A 20210-nucleotide genomic window follows, 5' to 3' on the forward strand; every position below is an offset into this window, starting at 1 on the left:
CCCCACTTCCTGTATTTTCAGCAGTTCTTTAAAATAATTTCAGCTATTCTTATGCCTCTATCAACAGCAATTTTTCACTATTCATTTCTGTATTTTTTTGCAATATTTCAAATTTATTTCAGCTGTTTTCATTTCTGCTTTTTCAGCAAATCTATTGAAATTCCTTTCAGCTTCTCCCATTTCTGTATTTTCAGCAATTTCAAATTCATTTCAGCTTTTCTAATATCTATAATTTCAGCAAATGTATTCAAATTCCCTTCAACTTTCTGTATTTTCAGCTATTTTAAAAAGTTCATTTCAGCTTTCAGCTTTTTGCATTCCAACGCATTTTCAGCAGGAAATGCCTTTTCTAGTTTCACATATCCTGCAGAATATTTGATAACAACAGGCCTAACACTTATTAATTACTATACGGGAATCAGCTGTAATTGCTTTAGTGGAGACAAGCAGCAGATATGGATTGAATTAGCCAAATTCAGCTGGGTATTGCTGACTGGCTCATCACATTTCACTTCCTTGTTATTTTTATATTTTTCTTATTTGCAAATGACTTTCACTGGGAGGCATTGCGAGAAAGTAGCTCTATTTGAGATCAAATTACGGTAAAATAATAATTTCGTATTAAAAAGCCTTGCAAATTACAAACAAGTGCACGTCGATGTAAACAAACGGCGGACAATGGGATTTGGAGTTTCTTTAACACTCCGATTCCGTTACACAGACAAACACAATCACAGGCCCTGCGATCCTCCTCATCTCGCACTAATAACACGCACAAATATCCGCCATTGTCACAGACGCCCCTATTTCTAATGCGTTCGTTTCACCCTCACAAACGCGTTTTTCAAAGCAAAGCAAAACGCCGATACATTTATTAAACAACATTAGCATTAATGACACACGTGAGGGGCTTCCTTTTTCTGGGGTTGCTAATACCTATGAATGCTGTTTTAATACGATTGTTTTCCTTTAAAGTGACTATTTATGCTCAACCCCACCCCCCCAAACCCCCTCCACACCCACCATGAGCAGCCGGGTAGTCTCTCCCCTTTATGAGTGAGCTATTGTGCCTGAGGACAGGATCCCACACACAATCTGAAGACTGAGCCAACAAAAACAGGGCTGACAGACAATGCCTCGCTTCACCTGCTCCGGCACCGTGCATCGCAATTATGCCAAGGACATGTACAGTTAGGCTTCATTCACCCTCTTGCAAAACAACTGCCACAGAATTAAACCATGGGCCCCCCGAAAATCATGCAGATAATAAATATAGCTGCTGAGGAGGTTGGAGGAAGGGAGAGGAAAAAAGAGAGGGGGGGGGGCCGATGTTACAATATTTTAAACGACATGGTTACCAGACAGTGAAATAGGAGAAGCAAAAAAAAAAAAAAACAGCAAGATGTATACATCACAGGACTGATTCAGGCTCCAGACGAGATTGATTTCGAGCTATATAGGTGCCACGCCGGCGATATACAATCAAAGGCAACAGAAATGTTATGCAACGGCCAGCTTCCTGCAGCTCTGCACGCAAAATAAAGCAAAAGGCCGGCCTCAGATTTGCTCTAACTGCCCGCGTGATGGCCACCATTTATGGACTCGCTCAGGCAAAACACAACGAAATGAGACGAAATACCAGTTCGAGAAGGAGATTCTTTATGGAAGTGGAGGCCTAATTATATCACGGAATATGGATTTAAATGCAGCACACTGAGCGCTGATTGTTCATTGATTACACGGAGAAGCAAACAACAAATATTGGATGCATGTCTTTGAATAAGGCTCCAGCACAGAATAAACCGGGGAGAGCCGAATATAGCCGATAACAAGCAAACATCGCACACCAGGCCTGTATACATCTCAGAGGGTTTTAGCTGGAGGGGTGGCGCTGCACACTTCAAACGCGAGTATATCCATTGTTGTGAGCCATTTGGCCTGCATAAGATCCTGTGCTCTGAACTAGGGAGTTTAAAGTAAGATTTTTTTTTTTTTATTATTATACTTGAGGGAAACAATGAGTTCAGCTGCTTATTGCAAGGAGCAATCGTCAGGGGAGACTTAAACTCAATTACTGTAGCCATTCAGAATGGAAAAATACCAAAAAAGACCAAAAAGAGAAAAAAAAAGAAAACAATTCCACCAGGGCGTGAATAAAAAATTAAAAGATATGAATAAAAATCGAGATGAAGCGTATCAAATATTTATTTTTTTTCTGGGCAACAAAGGACTATAATACATTGACAGGCATGGGAACTATTGCCAGCACATGTCTATACAATACAGCTAAAACTGCCTCCAATTTTGGACATTATCGGACATAACAAGATATCAGGTGGTCCCAAAAAATGTTTTTTTGAATGTCTTCCAACATTGAAAAAAAGACAATTTTCCATTTATTGCTTTTATGGTGCTTCAAGGAGAGAACAAGAGGTGAAACATATTCTGATTGGCACTACACATAAAAGTTTGTATAAAAACGAAAATAGGAACACAAAAAAACAAACAGCTCCTCAGGGTCTCACCTCTGTCTCAAATTTAAAGAAAAACTGAATAATGATAATATATAGAGAGAGAAATGGATGTTTATTTCTATTCAATTTGTTCACTTGCTTCAATGTCGCCTCAACATGCTACACGGGGGCTGAATTGAAATATCCCAGAGAAATAAAAATACCCCAAACTTCTGTTTTCTAAGAACCATAAAATCACATGAAGAACTAACCGAATATTCAAACCCACTAAAACAGGAGGACCCAGATAAATAAAAAAAAGAAGTTTCAACAGACGCACCATATTTACAATTCCCATTAAATTACACATAAATAAATATATACATACATGAACACGGATTCCCTTATATAACTGCGAATCGTGTGGAAATTCAAAAAAGTTCGTTGAGAGAGTGAGAGTCTACAACTGAAGTCATGACATGGAGCTCTGTGGAATTTCTCTTTGTTTTTCAAGTTTATTATTCACAATACTGATAAGAATTCATCCTCTTTTCGCTTCGTTTTTTTTTTTTTTTTCGGTCACAATCGTAAAATTGAGATATAGAGGGGTCGCTGGATCGCAGTCCGTTCGTTGCAGCTCATAAAAAATAAGGGGTAGTACATAAAAAGTCCTCTGGCCGAGGCAACACACCTTTTCCTCGCCCTGGAGCTGTCCCGGTGCAGCTTCTTTTTTCTTTTCTTTTTTTTTTCTTTTTTTTAAAATAACATTTCATATGGTTCAGGTGTCGGAGGAGGAGGAGGAAGAAGAAGAAGAAGATGAAGAAGAAGAGGAGGAAGATTCTTGCCTCGTTTCCCCGTGAATCCAAAGTGGGATGTAAAAACAAAAACATGTAAAACCGCGCAAGATCAGAAAGTGGCACGTTCGACTTTATCAATAGTATTTATAAGGTATTTATAATATTTATATTGGGTGGGTGGAGGGCCCGGGGCAAGGTGGAGGGGAGGGCGGGGGTGAGGGGGGGGGGGGGTGGCCGGTATAGAAGAACGGGCCCCCCCCCCGACCCCCTCCCCCGGTGAGGGGAGGGGGGGGGGGGTTGGCCTTCGGTGCAGGTGGGAGGGAAACATCACTTTCTGTGCTTCTCGTCTTTGTCTCCGCCTTTAGTGCCGTTATCTGAGTGACTGTTGGGGTTGTTGTTGAGGTACATTTTGTCCATGGCTTTGATAGCCTCGGTCAGATAGTTCTGCAGGGCCGTGACTGCCGCGCACAGCGCCGGGGTCCCGAAGCCGTGTGAGATTAGACTGAAGTGGGTCAAACAGCTCTGGATCCCCGGTTCAAGGATGGGCTGCGGCCGCGAGTTCCCGAGCGGCGAGCGGTCCTGGGACAGCAGGTCTGTGAACTCTTTGCAGACTTGCCTGGAGAGATGGATCGAGCGGCGCGTTAGTACCAACGAAACCAATCACATGAAACAAACCGGCCACAATAAGTTGCCATTTTTTTCTGGGTTTCAAGTTATGCATTTTTCTTAAAGTAATTTGCCGCAAAGTTGAGATGCTGTTACTTATTCAAATGGTTCTTTTTTTTTTTTTTTCAAAACATCATTAGTGGACTACAAGTGTTTCTCCCTCTGCTTTGTTTTCAAAATGTATCACTTGGCTAAAGAAAATGTCCCGAGGCTACAAACAGGTGGAAGTTCAGCTCAGTGGCAGGAGCTCTTACTTGTATTACGAGGATTTTAAGACAACATGAGCACAAATGATTTCACTGGCTGATTATCACGTGCATTAAACACAAATTAAACGAAAAAGTAACCATGAGCCATGTTGTCATTCCCTCAAACCACCTTCCTCTGCACATCTTAATTACATGCAGTACACTATGTGTAGATTATTTTAGATTGTGTAGAACTTTGTATTGCACCATTTAAAGGTCCAATCAAGTGAACTGTATAACACTCAAAAAAAGCCTTTAACAAGCAGTAAACAGCTGCATGTAGTACGTCATCGATAATATATGCAGGTCGTTTGAGGAGTCCCCATGTTTCAGCTAATGCATTGTAAAAAATAAATAACACCAAAAGCCAAAGGCAGCGCTGCAGGTGAACCAGCCATGTGTCAATGTCAGAGAAATCACAAATGCACAATAAATACAGCTGTGCGTGCAAATGAGGGAAAGGCTCAGTCAACATACCAAACAGCAGCACATTTATCTGAACGAGAATCCTTTTAATTATGATGTATGCTTTAATATGAAATCGCCCGTGTCGCCCAAATAATGAGAAAATAATTGTCCGAATAAAATCCGTAATTAGCAGAAATGTAACATTCAAGGGTGTGTGTCCAAAAAAAGAAGAAGTATTAATTAGTATTGGACTGATATTAGCTCGGAGGTGACCAGCTGTTTTATCACGAGGCCACATCTGATATAAAATGTACAACATATGTATTTGTTACGAAGGCACTTTTGGACACTGTGACATTTTAGTAAAATACAAAATAGTCAAGTTATCTGTGTGTACGTGTGTGCAATTGTCAAATAAAGACACTCACTCACACACACACACACACACACACAGTGGCACAGGCTGGAGTGCGTTTGTGACACAGTGAGATGTGATAACAACACTTACTTCGTGGCCAACAGCATGTTTTTTCTTTGGACTTGTTCGTTTGGGTCGGAATGCTGACGGTTTACATATTCAGCTACCGCCTTGGCTGGAAACTCGGTCTCGCATACATAACCAAAATCCCTGGCAAGATGAACAGCTTCGCCTGAGAAAGGAAAAAAAAATTTAAAAAAAGAAGAGCAGAATGTGTTTGCTTATTAAATATGGTTACATCAAATTGAGAGCAGTTCACACAGGCCCCTGCTTGGCCTATAAGGCATGATGATCTGATCCGAGCAGCGCGTTATGGCACCTGTGCCTTCCTCCTAAACAAAACTAAGGATCGTGACAAAAAAGTACCCTTAAAGGAATAATCAAATAATAATAAAAGCCGGCCTGCAGGTTCTCTGCTCCACGTCGTGAGAGCGGTTAAAGACGGAGGGGGAGACCGTGAGTGGATATGAAATATAGACGGGGCGTCATGCCTAACACCATGTCATTGATTACCGATGCCTGCACATTATTGAAAGTCCAGCCGATCACGTTGACACGGGGAAGACATTTGAAACGGTGATCCCGATCTGCGAGCATCACCGCTTTCATTCTGTCCAAGACGAGTTCTCTTCCTTTGTTGGTTGTTATTTTTATTTACCCTCCCACCCTTTGCTTCTTCTTTGCTTTTAATTTCCTGAAGCAGTTGAGTTTTTTCTTTTCTTTTTTTTTTTTTTTACTGCGGGGCTTCCTGCCCATAAGCCTCTACTCCGGAAGAACGCATGCGCCAATTAGCATCAAAGCTCAAGTCCAGTAAACTCGTTTCCATAAAAAAAACCGGAGCGGATCATCAACAATGACAGCACTTCTTGCAAACGCAGTGTCCCTTCACTAAATCACCGGCTGACTTCTCCCACCCTCTGCCGTCCACCGGCGCGCACGTGCCGCCCCGCTCCTTTTTTTATTACCGAGAATCAAACATTTCTGCAGGCTCATTAACGAATACAGCACCGCGTTTCCACGAAGCGCAGTGAACATTGCATTCGGCCCTTCCGCGCAATAATGATTAACAGGGACCAATGGACCATCTCGGGCTTTCACCTTTGTAAACCCACAGCGCACAAAATACCACTGCACTGAATAATAAGGTTCAACTCTGCAAGCAAAACGGAGTCATTCAGTCGCGTAAAATAAAGTCTCTTTTCAGCGCGCCACCGTTGAGTAATTTATTCTCTAATAGGCGCAAAGCATATATAGCGCCCGATAGGTCAGCGCCGTGCCATTTGCATGCAACAAAAGTCCGCAGTGACAACCAAAGAACGGGAAGCTATCAACGAAATAATTAAGTCGCCATTAGAATACAGACCCTCGCCGCCATGCCCGGGCTGTAATAACGTTTGGAACGACGCAGGGTTAATAAATCAATCGACTTCTCATCCGTGAGGTGAAGCAGCTCGGCGGGGCCCAATAAACAAGAAGGACTCAATAATTAACTGGACTTCGACACAAATTCATCCAGTGTGTAAACTAGGCCAGCCGTGGACCTGCAAGTGGGCTCCTGGAAGCGGGGGCCAACGCTGTAAAGCCACTAGAATCACCAGCACCATTCTCTCTCTGCCTCTCTCTCCCTCTCCCTCTCCACACACACACACACACACACACACACACACACACACACACACACACACACACACACACACACACACACACACACACACGCATATCCTTCATGCTTTATTACTTGCGAGGCAAAGTCGGTCCACATTACACGGATGAGCGCATATGCTGATTTCCAACACACAGAGAGAGAGAGGGAGGGAGAGAGAGAAAGAAAGGGGGAGCGGGGGAGGGGGGGGGGCTGTTTGAAAGCACCTGGTATCGCGGGAGCAACGTGAGTGGGAACGTGATTTATGGCTCACAACTTACCTTCGACTAGTGACGTCAGCAACGTGACGTTGGCAGCTTTACGTCTGCCCGCAGGTAGATTCAAGCCGATCTTATCCAGCTTCTCCCTTAAGGATCTTCCTCCATTCTTAGACTTGGCCCTGAGACGGATAAGAGCAGATATTTGAATCTATAAAATATGCATCAATGTCGTGATTTATCGGGGAAACTGTGGTTAGGACATACAAATATCTAGCAATTTGTGTATGACTTGTATCAAATTTGGCCTTTCATATTCAAATTGTGGTGATGCTTTCCACAGTGCATGATATCGAATATGAACCAATAAATGTGGTCCAAATTAAAAGGTGAATGGACTGAATCTATCAGGCTTTGCCTTCATTGTACCTCACAAGAGCTATAAATAATATTTTTTTTAAAAGCCCAGCCTTTTCACCGGCAGACAAATACTGTACAAAACGAATATATAAAGCCCTACTTAATAGGCAGGACTATGGCTGCGTGTCTACAGCACTTCAGTAGACAGTTCATTGGAGACCAATGTTTTCATGTGTAATGCCTTCACTGGGCCTATAGAGCTGGGGCATGAAACAGACTAGGCCTACATTCATTTGAGAGAGAGAGAGAGAGATCCAGTGCGCCAGGGAAGTTAATATGGAATTTAACAGACCCCTCCTGCTTTAAATGCAGGAGCTAGGTGTCATGGTTGGTCGATTTTAATTATTCTTGGTACAGAGGAGAGAGATACACGCTCACAGAGCGAGTGGATTGGAGTAGAGGGAGAGAGTCCACACACACACACACACACATAGAAAGACAGGTACAGAGGAGTTTTTTTTAAAGCATCCTTCTAGTCGAACTCACCTCCTCAGCACTCCACCCAGCAGGGAGGCGTTGAGGCACTCGGGCGGCGAGAGGCGTCTCTGCACCTCTGCCACAGTGACCTTGTACTTTGACGTGGAGCTGAGGAGGGACAGGCGACCCGGAACAGAGCAGAACACCTCGTTGGGGTTAACCACTCCCCCGAAAAGACCGTCCTTGTTTACGGGGATGGAGGAGATGTTGTTGTTCTTGGATAAAGACACTGGACCTATATGGGAGAGAGACAGGAGGGCGGTGAGACCGAGAGAGAGACCGTGCTCAGTGGATTTCATGCAATGCAGAGCCTTGACTAAATGAGAAGGGGGGTGGGGGGTTAGGCCCCGGATTTGGAGTTTTAACGCCACATGTGCACACCTCCAGCAGAGAGGACGCGCCGAGAACAGAGCCTGATATGAGGACTATAGCATGGAGACATAATAATAATACTGATAATGTGTGTGCGCATTAGTCGGCATGTTTCTCCAGCAACTTTACGCGGACAAAATGTAGAGTATTTTATACTTCGTGTATTTTCTATCTGGATTAGCATCGCGGGCAACACCTATGTGTGGAGACTCCGACTCTCCAGCATATCAGCGCTCGTTCATTCGATTTTTTTTTTTACGCACCGTGGATCGACTTTGCGCAAAGCAGCCACGCCAACCCAGAGATTTGGTTTCAGGTCTACCTATTTTGACATATCCACGGTATCCAGCAAAATCGCCCGTGTGTGATTTCGAACCTAGGGTGGCGGAGGGTGGGGGGCTTTTCCCAGCACCACTGGGCTTTGCACCGTTTTGGTGTGCAGTAACCGGAGACAAAGGGGACTGTGCGCCTTTGGATAGATCACTTGTGACATTAATGGCTCAGGGGAGCCTAATAGAGACAATAGGAGTTAAACGAACTCTTGAGATTACTAATATAAGAAGCCAATTATCATGTTGATGCGCAGATAGACGCACACACAAAGTATATAGAATATAGAAGGGGAGAAAAGGACAGAAAGGGAAAGAAAACTCGCCCCATATCTATTGTGGTGAGTCCTAATTTGACCTGACAACACGCTTTTAAACGCGAACACGACCCCCCCCCCCCCTCCTCCCCCTGTTGTGTCAACGATGATATAATTTCAACAGTAAATACATAAGAAATGATCACTCGGTGCTTCATCAAAGCCGAGTTTTGGTCCCTTTGCATAAAATGAGGAGGAATTAGCGCCACTCCTGCACACGCTGAGACCATCCAGCGGCACCAACTTCCATTTTAAATTTGACCGTGCAGTGTGATTGCAGCTATTGGCTTTCCCCGCTGAAGTGCCAGGAATCGTATAGGCCTGAATCTTTGTCCATCAATACCACGGGCACACAAAGCCCACCAGCTCCCCTCATCTCCCCGCTCCTCTGAAACGCTGACAGTAAATTCCATCAGCGAGAAGAGAAGAAGAAAAAAAAAAAAGGAAGAAAGGTGCAGCCAGTTTGATGCACTTGGAAACCATGTAATGAAAAATAGGCTACTGCGTATTAGGATCAGTCAGGCATTACCGCATTGCATCGGGGTCTCTCGAGCAGAATGGTGTATGCGTGTGTGCGTGTGCGCGTGTGCGCGTGAAGCCTATTGGTGTGCAGCTTGCAGAAACACGCATGATATCTCGGAGGAAATTGCTTACCTTTTTTAATTACAGTCTGGTCGGGAATGTGAATTCCTTGATCATCAACGGACTGTGCAAAAAGAAAAGAAGAAGAAAAAAAATTAGCACAAAGGCAGAAAAAAAAAATATATATATATATATATATATATGAGCCTGAGTCGCGTGCATGAGTGCGTGCAACTCGTGATGCCGCGCACGAACAAAGCCTGACACAATTAGCGGCCACAATCACCCAACACGGAGGGACTCGCAGGCCTATACCTGTTATTATTGTCCGCGGCTGTTTTCAGCGGGTAACACTGACGGCCACATTGCACCAGATCACAAAGTCAGACTTAAATAACGAAGCTGTGTCGCCCCACAATCCTGACCCAATTTCGCCCCCGTATTGGCTCTACTCACAAGGAAACTTCTAATCTAGATTGGATAGTAATTACGGCGGCGCAGCCTATTAAAGGCCTATGAACTAATTAGAGGATTATTGGTGTTTGTTTCTGATTAATAACTGGGAAGAGTGCTCTAAATAAGAATTGAGGGTTATAGACAATTTTCAGCGCTCATTTATCATGCATCTTTAGAGATCGTGCACCGATTACCATAACTCAATTCTCCTGTAAGGGTTCCATGATGGGATTGTTTGTTGCGCAGAGCCGCGAGCTTCATCTCTTTTTATACTGAGGTAAATATATAGAACAGACAACACCGAAAGATCCTTGTGGAAATAAGGGGGCTTTTTTCTACGTATTTATCGAGCTCATTTAATTCGATTCAACTGATAAGATGGTGCAAAACCCCATCGAGTGTAGCTGCAACTGCAAGGCATTATCATGGGGACCGTTTGGAAAACTATATTCTATATATTTATAATTATGAAGCTAAATTATTGCCGTTTTGTTCAAAATGATCATGACAGCACTAAACATAATGTCATGCTATTTTTTTAAGCATCCAGAAAAAACGCTCTATTACCATACTAATAATATAATGGATGTCATCCTGCTTACATGTATTAAACAAATACAACAATAGTTATGGACAACACTTTTACAAATTAATAGCAATTATGAGAGGCAGGGCGCTTGAACAAATAGTACGTCAATAAATATTTATTTAAAACAAAAATAACACCATTGCTGTTATTATTTTTACACGACTATATTTATTAAAAAATCACACCAGTGCTGGTAACCAACTGTGTTTTTTAATAAATCAACCTTTATTCCTCCTTCTTTTTTTTTTGTTGAACAGAACAATCTAAGCCCACGAAGGACCTCGGGGTAAATGCCGCCTCACCTGAACGTCGTCTAAAGAGTGAGGTATTCCATGGAGAGAGATAGAGTCCGACAGTCCCGTATCGATGCCGTGGCCGGACGGTAGCAGCACTTCCCTGCGGTACTCCCGGCACAGCTGGTGGGGCAGGCCGCGGTGCTGGTGGAGCAGGCCGCTCTCCTGGCTCTGCCTCTGGCCCGGCCAGCCCGGGTGCTGCGGCTGCGGCTGGGCGTGCAGGGAGTTGAGGGAGTACGGGTCGTTGACGTGCGAGTAAGGGTCCTGAGACTGCGGGTAGATGGGCTGGTAGGGCGGAGGGAAGTACGGGGGCTGGAAGTCCGAGTTCGGCGTGTGGGAGAGCGGAGGGGCGCTCGTGTAGGGACTCTGGCCCACGCCGCCCAGCTGAGGTAGCCTGGCTGTCCCATTGCTGGTGCCGTCGTGACGGTCCTGGCAGGGGAGGACAGAAATAAACGAGTTAAGCCTAAATACACTTTGTTTGTTTTTTTGCAAACACGCACGCACACACAACCGTAAGTGATGACGTTGTCCCGCTTTGCTTTAACAGCAGAAGGCTGTGGGCTTTATCAAACATGGCCTGAGTGACAGGAATTTGCAGCCTATTAAATCTGAAGAACTTTGTGGATTTAAATAACAATAAAAACAACATGTTGATGCACCGAATGGAGCTACTTTTTTTTGCAGTTTTGGAAATAAAATGATATAATAATACAATGGTCTAAGTAAATTCTCAGGTAAAAACACGACATTCAAGAGATGGGTATGCCTTTATATAAATAACCGAGCCTTGTATTATTCCAACACTTCTCCGGTGTGTATCCAGCATGCAAGATTCTCACAATAATAATCAGCCAAAGGAAGTGTTATGACACGATCAGATATGCAAACAAATTCCAAGTGTCCGAGACGGAGATCCAGCAACTTACCATCGCGGAAAAACTGTGCACTAACATTTCAAAGGATTATTTTGGTGCCACTCAAGGACAGAATAATCAGTTTTAAAAAAAAAACACTTTGAGTGTTTAGAGTGGGGGAGAGGGAGGGGGAGGGCGAGCCAATGGAATTAACCAGCAAAACAAAAAATGTTATAGCCCCCAAAAGAAGACTCTTCTCTCCCGAAAAGATCACGATGGCCCCGGCGGTCAGATACGTGCCACAGGAGCAGGACGATAATCCATCAGAAACGAACGGTTAGATCCCCGCTGCCCTTCGTGTGGGTCTAAAAACAAAAACAAAAAAAATTCGTCGTTGCTGGCCGCTTTGGGTCGAAAAGTTTCTCTTGGTGAACCCTCTTTTCTCCCCTTTTCTCCCCCTTTGGCTTCTATCACAGTGCTGCCGTCCCCTCGCTTGAGCTCATATTAGCAAAAGAGCCGCTTCTTCGTCTCTCTCCCCTCGGACTCCTAATAGAGCGCATTCATGACTATTAGCACCGCAGGAATACTTAATAATGAGGGAAAGAACGGTCGGAAATCGGGCGTGAAGCGGAGGACGCAACTCAAGGCAGGAGTCTGCGCTTAAATGACGTCCATTGAAAGGAGGAATCGGTATATCTAATCAGAGATGGGGAGGGAGAGAGAGAGGGAGGGAGACTGTGGAGGGAGTGGAGAGAGAGAGAGACAAAAAGAGGGACACTCACTCCCGTCTGACGAATCAGAGAGAGAGAAGGGGGGGGGGGAGGAGGAGGGGGGGGTATTTTAAAAGGGTCCCAAGGCCAAAGCGCAAAAGTGAAGGAAAGGCATATAGGAATGAAGGGAGGTGGACCACAGACAGACAGGGGAGGGAGGGAGGGGGGAGAGGGGGGAGGGAAGCGATGGAAGGAAAACAACGTGCACCTCTGAGCTGGGTGAAAATCCGGCAGAAGACGTTGCGGGCTTTCCGAGCGGCTCGCTCCTACAGCTCCACTCTTTGTTTTCCGCCTCAGACTCCGACAGCGAGCTCTCCTCCATGGGGGCTTTTTCTCTCCCCCTCTCCCCCTCTCTCCCTCTCTCGCTCCTCTGTCTGCTCCGCCGAATAAATCCACCGGTTTCCGTTTCCGACTCCAAAAAGACAGAGTCGCACCGGCTAACTTTTAGATGTGTTGACGGAGGGTCGCGGGGGGGAGAGAATAAAATGCCCCAAGTCTCTATGACAGGGCCGCGCGGATCCGCCGCTCTTACCAACTTTTCTTTTTTTTTTTTTTTCTACATGCGACTCGCCGAGCTCCACTCCCCCTTTTTCTCCCTCAGCACACCTTTAGTTTTTGTTTTGTTTTTTTCAAATAACGAAACACCGGGCTGGGACTGGATTTCATTTGCGCGTTTTTATACGTATTTGCATCCACCAGAGGGGAAACATTGCCTGTAAATAACAAATAATAATAATAAAAATAATAATCTCCACAATCTGAACGCCGAGCTTTGCTTATATTTTTGTATAAGAATATCCTCTGAGGACGCGAGTGAAAACACGTTCAACCGGCTTCTCCACTGCTAAAAAGAAGTCCCTGATGTTCGTGCCAAACTTTGTTTATGGCACCAACAACAATCAGTCAGCGCATGCACCTCATACGGACACGCACACACGCATATTCTAATGCCTCATGTTTCAAATAAATGAAAACTAAGGAGTAAATGTCCATGTTGGTTAAGCAGCGAAGTGTGGCGGCATTTGCCATTTAGTCAAGATATATTTATTTTAATGAAATTAATGGTGTATACATTTTTTAAGTATCCGCTTGTTATTTTATATATGGATAAAATATTTTATGTGATATTTAAAAAATGAAAATAAAGATGTAACTGGTGTGAATTGCATTTAAAATATTTCTGTTATTAGCATAATACAAAACCATCGTTATTATTTTTGTTTATTTATTTCTTATCATCGATTTTACCACTATCTGCTTATCTTCTAATTTTGATACGCACAAATACCCAAACAGAAGATCCTAGTAAAATATATATAAAAAACATGTATCTATTACTTTCTGCACTTAAATTAAATGTGTTCACTAACACCTGTCAAAAGACTGACATATTTGGATCAAAACAATGAAACGTACCCCTAAAGTGATCATCTTAAACAAAAATATCAAACTTAAATTAAATTAAACAAATCAAAGAGGAGTCCCTTACCTCGCAATCTTCATATTTAATGTTATCAGTTAATTTCCAAAGCATTTTCATGGATTGTTGAGGTGGATATTGAGTGGTATCGCCTTAGTCTTGTTTTCACTCAGTGAATTGTGCTCCCCGCTCAGAAAAACTACTTTTATTGAAGCTGTGGGCTTCTGTCTGTCTTGCGCTCTGAGGTCTCCCTCTAATGGTAGAAGTGAAGGGCTGGAGCAGCTCTGTAATAACACTGGCACAGGGCCTCATTAGCATATCAACAGTCGTTTGATTCCCCCCCCCCCTCTCCCCCCCCCCCCCCCCCCCCCCCCCCCCCACCCCCCTCCCCTCATCTGCTCACACCAACACCAATGGACAGCGCACAGGTAAAAACTAAAACGATAGGACGCTATACACGCTTATTATTCCGACTGTTCTGCGAGCTGTGTGTGTGTGCGTGTATTGAGGGGGGAAGAGGGCAGAGCCATGCATGTGGATCTGCATGCACCTGGGACGGTTTTCTACAAGTCGAGGCTCGAGCAAAGCGCGTCGGGCTGCACAAATTACACGTTCACGTTCAATTTTCATAACGAAGAACGAAATAATATTCAAATATCATGCTGCTGTAAGAAAGAGTCTACATTGACTGAAAACAAATCCGCTCATCCTCGTGTCTCCATTACTTCTCTAGGACGGCAGGCCTATGCAAATACAACCCTGACACACACTTTTGGGCTTTTTAAAAAAAAAAAACTCCCAAACTGTTATTTTAATCCCATTGAGAGCGCGGAGCCTTGAGAGGCCATTCTTCCTGTGTTATGGTAAACAGGTGAGCCATTCGGAGCGGCTCTACAGGTCCATTGACTACCTGTAAGGGGAGGGCTTGCCGGTGTGTGGGGGTTAGGGGGGGGGGGGGGGATGTAAATAATTAACACAACAACATGGCCTTGTTTCATTTGAATGAACGGCCAGGGGAGCCCGGCTCTTCCCTGTCGCCGGCCGAGCCTTCACCTCAGCAGGTCGTGGGTCGGCAGACAGGTCGCCGGCTCTTTCAAGGCGTTGGCTGCTCTCGTTTTAAAAACCCAGATTACCATTTTTGGTGGAGGGCTTGTCTTTTTTTTTTGCAGCAGCAGCAGCAGTTGGGCTATTAATGAGAATGGAGCGATGAAACTGGCTGACAATGACAGCTATGTGCATGTGCGTTTCTGTTGATCCAGCCTGGCTGTCTGTGGGGATGATTTTTCCTCCGTTTTAAAGCAGTGATACTAAAGTTTAGCGTCTCTTTAACCCCCCACACACCTCACAAAACAAGGCCCCGTATTCCAGTGACGAGACCAGGGATGCTTTGGAAACTTGCGAGTGGGAAACACGCAATCCAAATATGGATCCTGTGTGAATATACACGCGAAAGGCTAGACGAATCACATCTCACCTCAGACACGCAACCGCATATTAAGGGCTGCGTTTCATATGAAATACTCCACGACCAAAACCCACGTCTCATGCTTTCCACACATTTCTGATTCAAACACATGACCGTCCGCCTGAATTACAACCTACAACCCCACGCGATCAACATCCTCACTCTTTCACGGCCCCCCAAAAGAAGAAGCGTTCCTTATGAAATAAGTTCTTCGTGTTAGCGTGTGCCTGTGAACTATACACCGACTCTTTTCATGGAACGTGTTCACGAAAGCGGCCTCTTGCTGCACAACAAAAGTGGACATTTTGACAGTTTCCACGGTTCACCCGCCGCGTCTTTGTCTTAAAAGTAAGCAGCACATACCTGCCATTCTCCCATTCTGCCCATAATTGACATTCTGTGTCTTCTGCTGCCTTTGGTCGTTGTCGGTAGATCCGGTTCCGTGTCTATCTCATTGAGCCTCCGGTGCCGAACTGAACCTTTTACGTTGTTTTTTTTTCGCCTGACCGGATCGTCTCACCTGGCCATAAAAAGTGTTGCGGAGTGTTGGCGCATGCGCAGTGCTCCGGGTGTGGACGCGTAAGGAGAAACTACCTGGGGAAAGTGGAATCACCTACGTTGTGTCTGGTTTCTGCATTTGCCTGTTTTGTCTTCAAAGACTACGGATTGGGTTTTTATGAAACAATAAATGATCGAACGAACATGTTTTTAAATATTAGTTATTGTTGAGGAAACTCAAGAGATACCGGAATGCACTATAGCTTAATCATAGTCCCTGCTGTGACTACGAAATATAGATATATTTGCAGAGAGTGTAAATCGAAGCTGTTAACACATCCAGTTAATTTTTCGTTGAGTAACAAATTCTTTGCTTCATGTAAATTTGCATTAAAAAATGAAAAGGAGTGAAAAGCGATGCCGTTTACCTTTCCCCTTAATTTATCTCACAACTAAATTAATAAACATGATATTAAACAAGATAGGTAAATATGGGCGAAAGAAAATTTAAATCAAATCGGTAGTATGTTATAAGAACCGAAAAAGACGTGTATTTATCTTATACTTTCCTCCTGTTAATTGTATATGAATCCTCATTGCAAATGAAACTGTGTCAAGTTAGAAAACTTGAAGGTTAACTGCCAACATCATTACTTCTGCGCAGAGAGCCCTGCTATTGTGAGGGTCATTATTTATTCATCCACTGTTTATTTCTAATACTTATGTAGACCCCCCAGGCCAAGAGCGAATGAGGTCTCCCTCTCTCTGTGTCTCGCACGCGCACACGCGCTACAACTCACACACTCACGCATACAGAGAGGAGAGCAACACGTGCAATGACAGAGGTGATAATGGTCGAGGCTTTAGTCCAAAACCCGTTTTTTGTCCTCTTTCAAGTCCTTTACGGAGCACACACACACACACACACACACACACACACACACACACACACACACACACACACGTCGCTGCAGCTGCGTCGGTTCTCTCACCACATCTAACACTTTATATTAGACATATTTAATTCATACACTGAGATTATTGGACCAACTTTTTGTTGAGATTTTGCATTTAGCCCTATAAATCCTGTTTTTTTGAGGGGGGTTGCATAATTCCGTATCGAATGTAAAGATTTTTGTTTCTTCTTTTTTTTTTTTTTGTTGCAGTGTTAATATTTAAAACAAGCCTTCATGTTTGACTTCAAAGGCGAAGACATTTTAACTACACACACAATACCTGCAGCTATAAAGACCTCTCCAGGACTGTACAAAGGAGGGCTGGGTAAAGAGGGGGGGGGGGGGGGGGGGGGGGAATCAGAAATATAGTTTGGGGCTCTGCGCACTAAAGGGAGGAGTAAGTTTTAAAGCAGAGCTGTCTGACAGTGAGCTACTCTCAGACAGGAGCGGGGGTCCCCGTTGGATATCCAGCCTGTTTGTCTAAGGCTCGGTTTCCAACCACTTCCAGCATCGCACTGGGCCTCCGGGCGACGCTCGGCTTCCTAACATTGCAAGCTGTGTTTAATAGGCGTCGGCAACGGCGGCACCGCAGGCAATTTGTACAGCCATTCCGATTCAGACAAATTACAATAAAATGATTATTGATGTAAGCATTGTTGTAATTGTTATTATTACATATAACATTTTCTATATTGATTTGGTATCCGTTGTGTGTGTGTGTGTGTGTATGAGGGGGATCGTGTCTCGTTGGGAAAAAAAAGAATCCTGTTAATAAACTGGATGAATTACGAATTCAATCTCATTGAGAAAAAAAAAGAAGTAACTTTTCTTACTTCATGTTGTCTCCTCTTTCCCTCGTTTCATTAAAGTACACAGACCTGTGATGGAGAAGCTGGAAAATGTTCTAACAAAGCGGGTATGTTGTTGTTGTTGTTGTTGTTGTTGTTGTTGTGGCAGCTGCACGTGTCAGCCTGCTGAGGACCTGGCGGTCCCGGTACAGGACCCCCCGTGTAGCTCTCAAAGATCACCGCATCACAGTGTCGGTTGAGTGAGAAGGTTTTGGGGCCCATCGTATGGAAACGCTGCTTCCCAACTGTGATAAATTGTGTTATAGCGCCATCTAGCTTCCGGAGATGGATTTAAAACCATATTGCGTTGTAATTGAAACCAAATGAGAATGTGCTCGTGGTGAGCCTTCCCATCGGTAAATTAAACAAAAAAGCAGCTGGTCAAAAGAAACATGTTCAAATCAGTGAAATATACGGGTTTGACCAAATGTCCGGTTCATCAGTCACGTTTGAAATGAAACAGATGACATTCATTGGGTTTGGTTAAACCAGCTTCCGTTCACCTTAAAGCACCTTTCTTTACTAAAGATTTCAGCTCTAACAGCGGTATGTTTTCGCAGTAATCACCCATTAAGGCTCAAATACTGAAAATACATATTCTGGTGCTATGATGTGTGTTTGATCCTTTCCAGACATTTTGCTCTACATGTAAAGCAACATTGGAATGTGGGGCGCGCGGCAACTCAAGTCTTGTCAAAGCTCGGCGATGTGCGATACCTCTTAAATAAAACTTAATCTAATCCTGTAGTGCCACCTTGTGGCGGAAATAATAAAACCAGGTCCCTCCCACTATCCTTGAGCATCCTGAGGTCTGTAGTTTATTTTCACTGCAATGTCATAAGATAGCTACCTGTTTTTTTTTTACAGTAGTAAAGACATCAACAAACATTCTGGCATATCAAACAACAGAGGTGGTTATGAGATTCCTGACAGCAAATGACTTGGAAACAATAGTCTGTTGAACCACGCACATCGATGTGGAAACAGACTTTAATCGGGGGGACGCAAATCCGTCTCAGCAGATCAAATTATATGTTACAAATAAACCAGATGGTAATGTCAAACATGTTCATTGTACACACAAAGGAAGAGAGACAAACATGAGAGGGCCTAGGCATACACAAAATAACAAACCCATAATATAACTTTGGAAAAAAAATCAATAGATGTATTGGTCATTTATTTGCATTGCTTTAGTAAAATCCGCCGTTTCTGAACTCAGCATTTAGTGTACTACCTCTCCAATTGCACTTCAATGGTTGTTGTGAAAACCGGCGTCAAGTTCCATGTTTGATAAGCATAAATGGCCACTGACGCCTACATGTCCCGTCAGGCACCGCGGCGCGTGTTGTGTGCACCAATCATTCGTGCTCGGCAAAGAACAGGCTGCCGTCGGTTGTGACAGAGGACGAACTGGAAGAGCAAGGTTGTGTGCGGCTTAATTTGCGTTTCACGTTTTCTTTTTTGACCGTATCCGACGCTTTAAGCTCGAGTTGCTCCACATTAAAATAAATGGCGCGGGTAATATATTGTGTGAGCTTGCACGAGATCGATACACGCGCGGTTGATACAACTGTTCAGCAGCTAACGTAGCAGTGTAACAGCGGGGGACACCTCGAGTTTATCCATGTTTCCGGTGTTATGTGTCCTCTGGACTCGGCTTAGTTTTCTCTGAGGAAAGCCTTTTCGCTTTAGTGGATAACTTCGGCGCGTAGCAGGAAATCGTCTGAATTCGATAGTGACCGTGAACGCAACGCTAACGTCACGTGTGTTCTCTCCCTCGCCGGTGTCCAGCATGTCTACAGATTACGTAGGATATGGTTATGCAGCCCTCATCGCATCCGGAGGAGCCATCGGTTATTTTAAAGCAGGTAAGTAGAGCACTTTTTAATGTTCTTCTATTCTATGACTTTCTTTGACGCATCGTCGCATCCCTCAAGTTCACAATCAAACTGACGCTCAATTTCTAGTAAGTAGAATTGGGATTACCACATTCCACAAGTAGCTCTGTTGTTCAAATTCTGCATCGTAAAACCAGAATCGATGACTCTCATAACACACCGGTGTGTTGCTTTTTTAAGGCAGTACCCCCTCCCTGGCTGCGGGCCTTCTCTTCGGGGGCCTCGCAGGTTTTGGCGCCTACCAGATCTCCAATGACCCCAAAAACATTTGGGTGTCCCTCGGTTGGTATGCAGATTGTACTGCACGGCGTGCAGATTAACTGTGTGATGAGTGTATACATTAAAAATGATGTGTCTCTGTGGTCGTGATGCATTCTGTTCTTCCAGCCACATCGGGAGCTCTGACCGCCGTCATGGGAAAGAGGTTCTATGGATCCAGGAAGCTCATGCCAGCCGGCCTGATGGCGGGGGCAAGGTATCCATTTTTGTGCCACTACTGACTAAAACATATTCAATTGAAGTCGCTGAGCTTAAAACAAACAAACATTAAAACTTTTCCTTTCTGGTTGCAGTCTTCTGATGGTGGGAAAGCTCGCTTTGACATTGCTCCAGAAACCGCAGGAGTCCTGATGGAGTCGAGATTCCGATGTGTACCCCGTCTTCTGATTCGGGAGGTTCCTGTCAGCATTTGTCATTTACTACCAATGTCATTTTGTAAAGGATCAAATATAGTACCTTGTCTATATAATAGGA

General features: G+C 44.1%; 2 protein-coding genes across 5 annotated transcripts; one reads left to right on the top strand and one right to left on the bottom strand.

Moving 5' to 3' along the window:
• Positions 1-2187: 2187 nt before the first annotated feature.
• tfap2a (transcription factor AP-2 alpha) lies at positions 2188-15798 on the bottom strand. Of its 4 annotated transcripts, none has more exons than XM_040167706.2 (7): positions 15618-15798; positions 10755-11174; positions 9480-9531; positions 7817-8042; positions 6974-7092; positions 5081-5222; positions 2188-3866 (listed from the first exon to the last, which is right to left on the bottom strand). In XM_040167706.2, the coding sequence occupies exons 1-7, from the start codon at positions 15648-15650 to the stop codon at positions 3578-3580; spliced, it is 1281 nt and encodes a 426-aa protein (XP_040023640.1). In that variant the 5' UTR covers positions 15651-15798; the 3' UTR covers positions 2188-3577. The 4 variants fall into 4 exon arrangements, with proteins under 4 accessions (XP_040023640.1, XP_040023639.1, XP_077951837.1 ...); XM_040167705.2 differs by lacking the exon at positions 15618-15798 and adding an exon at positions 13859-14056; XM_078095711.1 differs by lacking the exon at positions 15618-15798 and adding an exon at positions 12578-12923.
• A 3070-nt stretch (positions 15799-18868) lies between these two features.
• tmem14ca (transmembrane protein 14Ca) lies at positions 18869-20205 on the top strand. The gene is made up of 5 exons (XM_040166807.2): positions 18869-18982; positions 19351-19427; positions 19638-19739; positions 19845-19932; positions 20030-20205. The coding sequence occupies exons 2-5, from the start codon at positions 19352-19354 to the stop codon at positions 20085-20087; spliced, it is 324 nt and encodes a 107-aa protein (XP_040022741.1). The 5' UTR covers positions 18869-18982; position 19351; the 3' UTR covers positions 20088-20205.
• The last annotated feature ends 5 nt before the right edge of the window (positions 20206-20210 follow it).

The sequence above is a fragment of the Gasterosteus aculeatus genome, chromosome 21 (genome assembly GCF_964276395.1).
Source record: "Gasterosteus aculeatus chromosome 21, fGasAcu3.hap1.1, whole genome shotgun sequence".
Taxonomy (NCBI): Eukaryota; Metazoa; Chordata; class Actinopteri; order Perciformes; family Gasterosteidae; genus Gasterosteus; species Gasterosteus aculeatus.

Excerpts from the sequence above, each read along its gene's own strand:
- tfap2a (XM_078095711.1), bottom strand. The coding sequence starts at position 12,691 with ATGGAGGAGAGCTCGCTGTCGGAGTCTGAGGCGGAAAACAAAGAGTGG. Across the intron at positions 11,175-12,577 it reads GATTTTCACCCAGCTCAGAG|GACCGTCACGACGGCACCAG; the intron begins GTGCACGTTGTT and ends CTCCCCTGCCAG. Across the intron at positions 9,532-10,754 it reads ACTCTTTAGACGACGTTCAG|TCCGTTGATGATCAAGGAAT; the intron begins GTGAGGCGGCAT and ends CTTTTTGCACAG.
- tmem14ca (XM_040166807.2), top strand. The coding sequence starts at position 19,352 with ATGTCTACAGATTACGTAGGATATGGTTATGCAGCCCTCATCGCATCC. Across the intron at positions 19,428-19,637 it reads CATCGGTTATTTTAAAGCAG|GCAGTACCCCCTCCCTGGCT; the intron begins GTAAGTAGAGCA and ends TGCTTTTTTAAG. Across the intron at positions 19,740-19,844 it reads AAACATTTGGGTGTCCCTCG|CCACATCGGGAGCTCTGACC; the intron begins GTTGGTATGCAG and ends CTGTTCTTCCAG.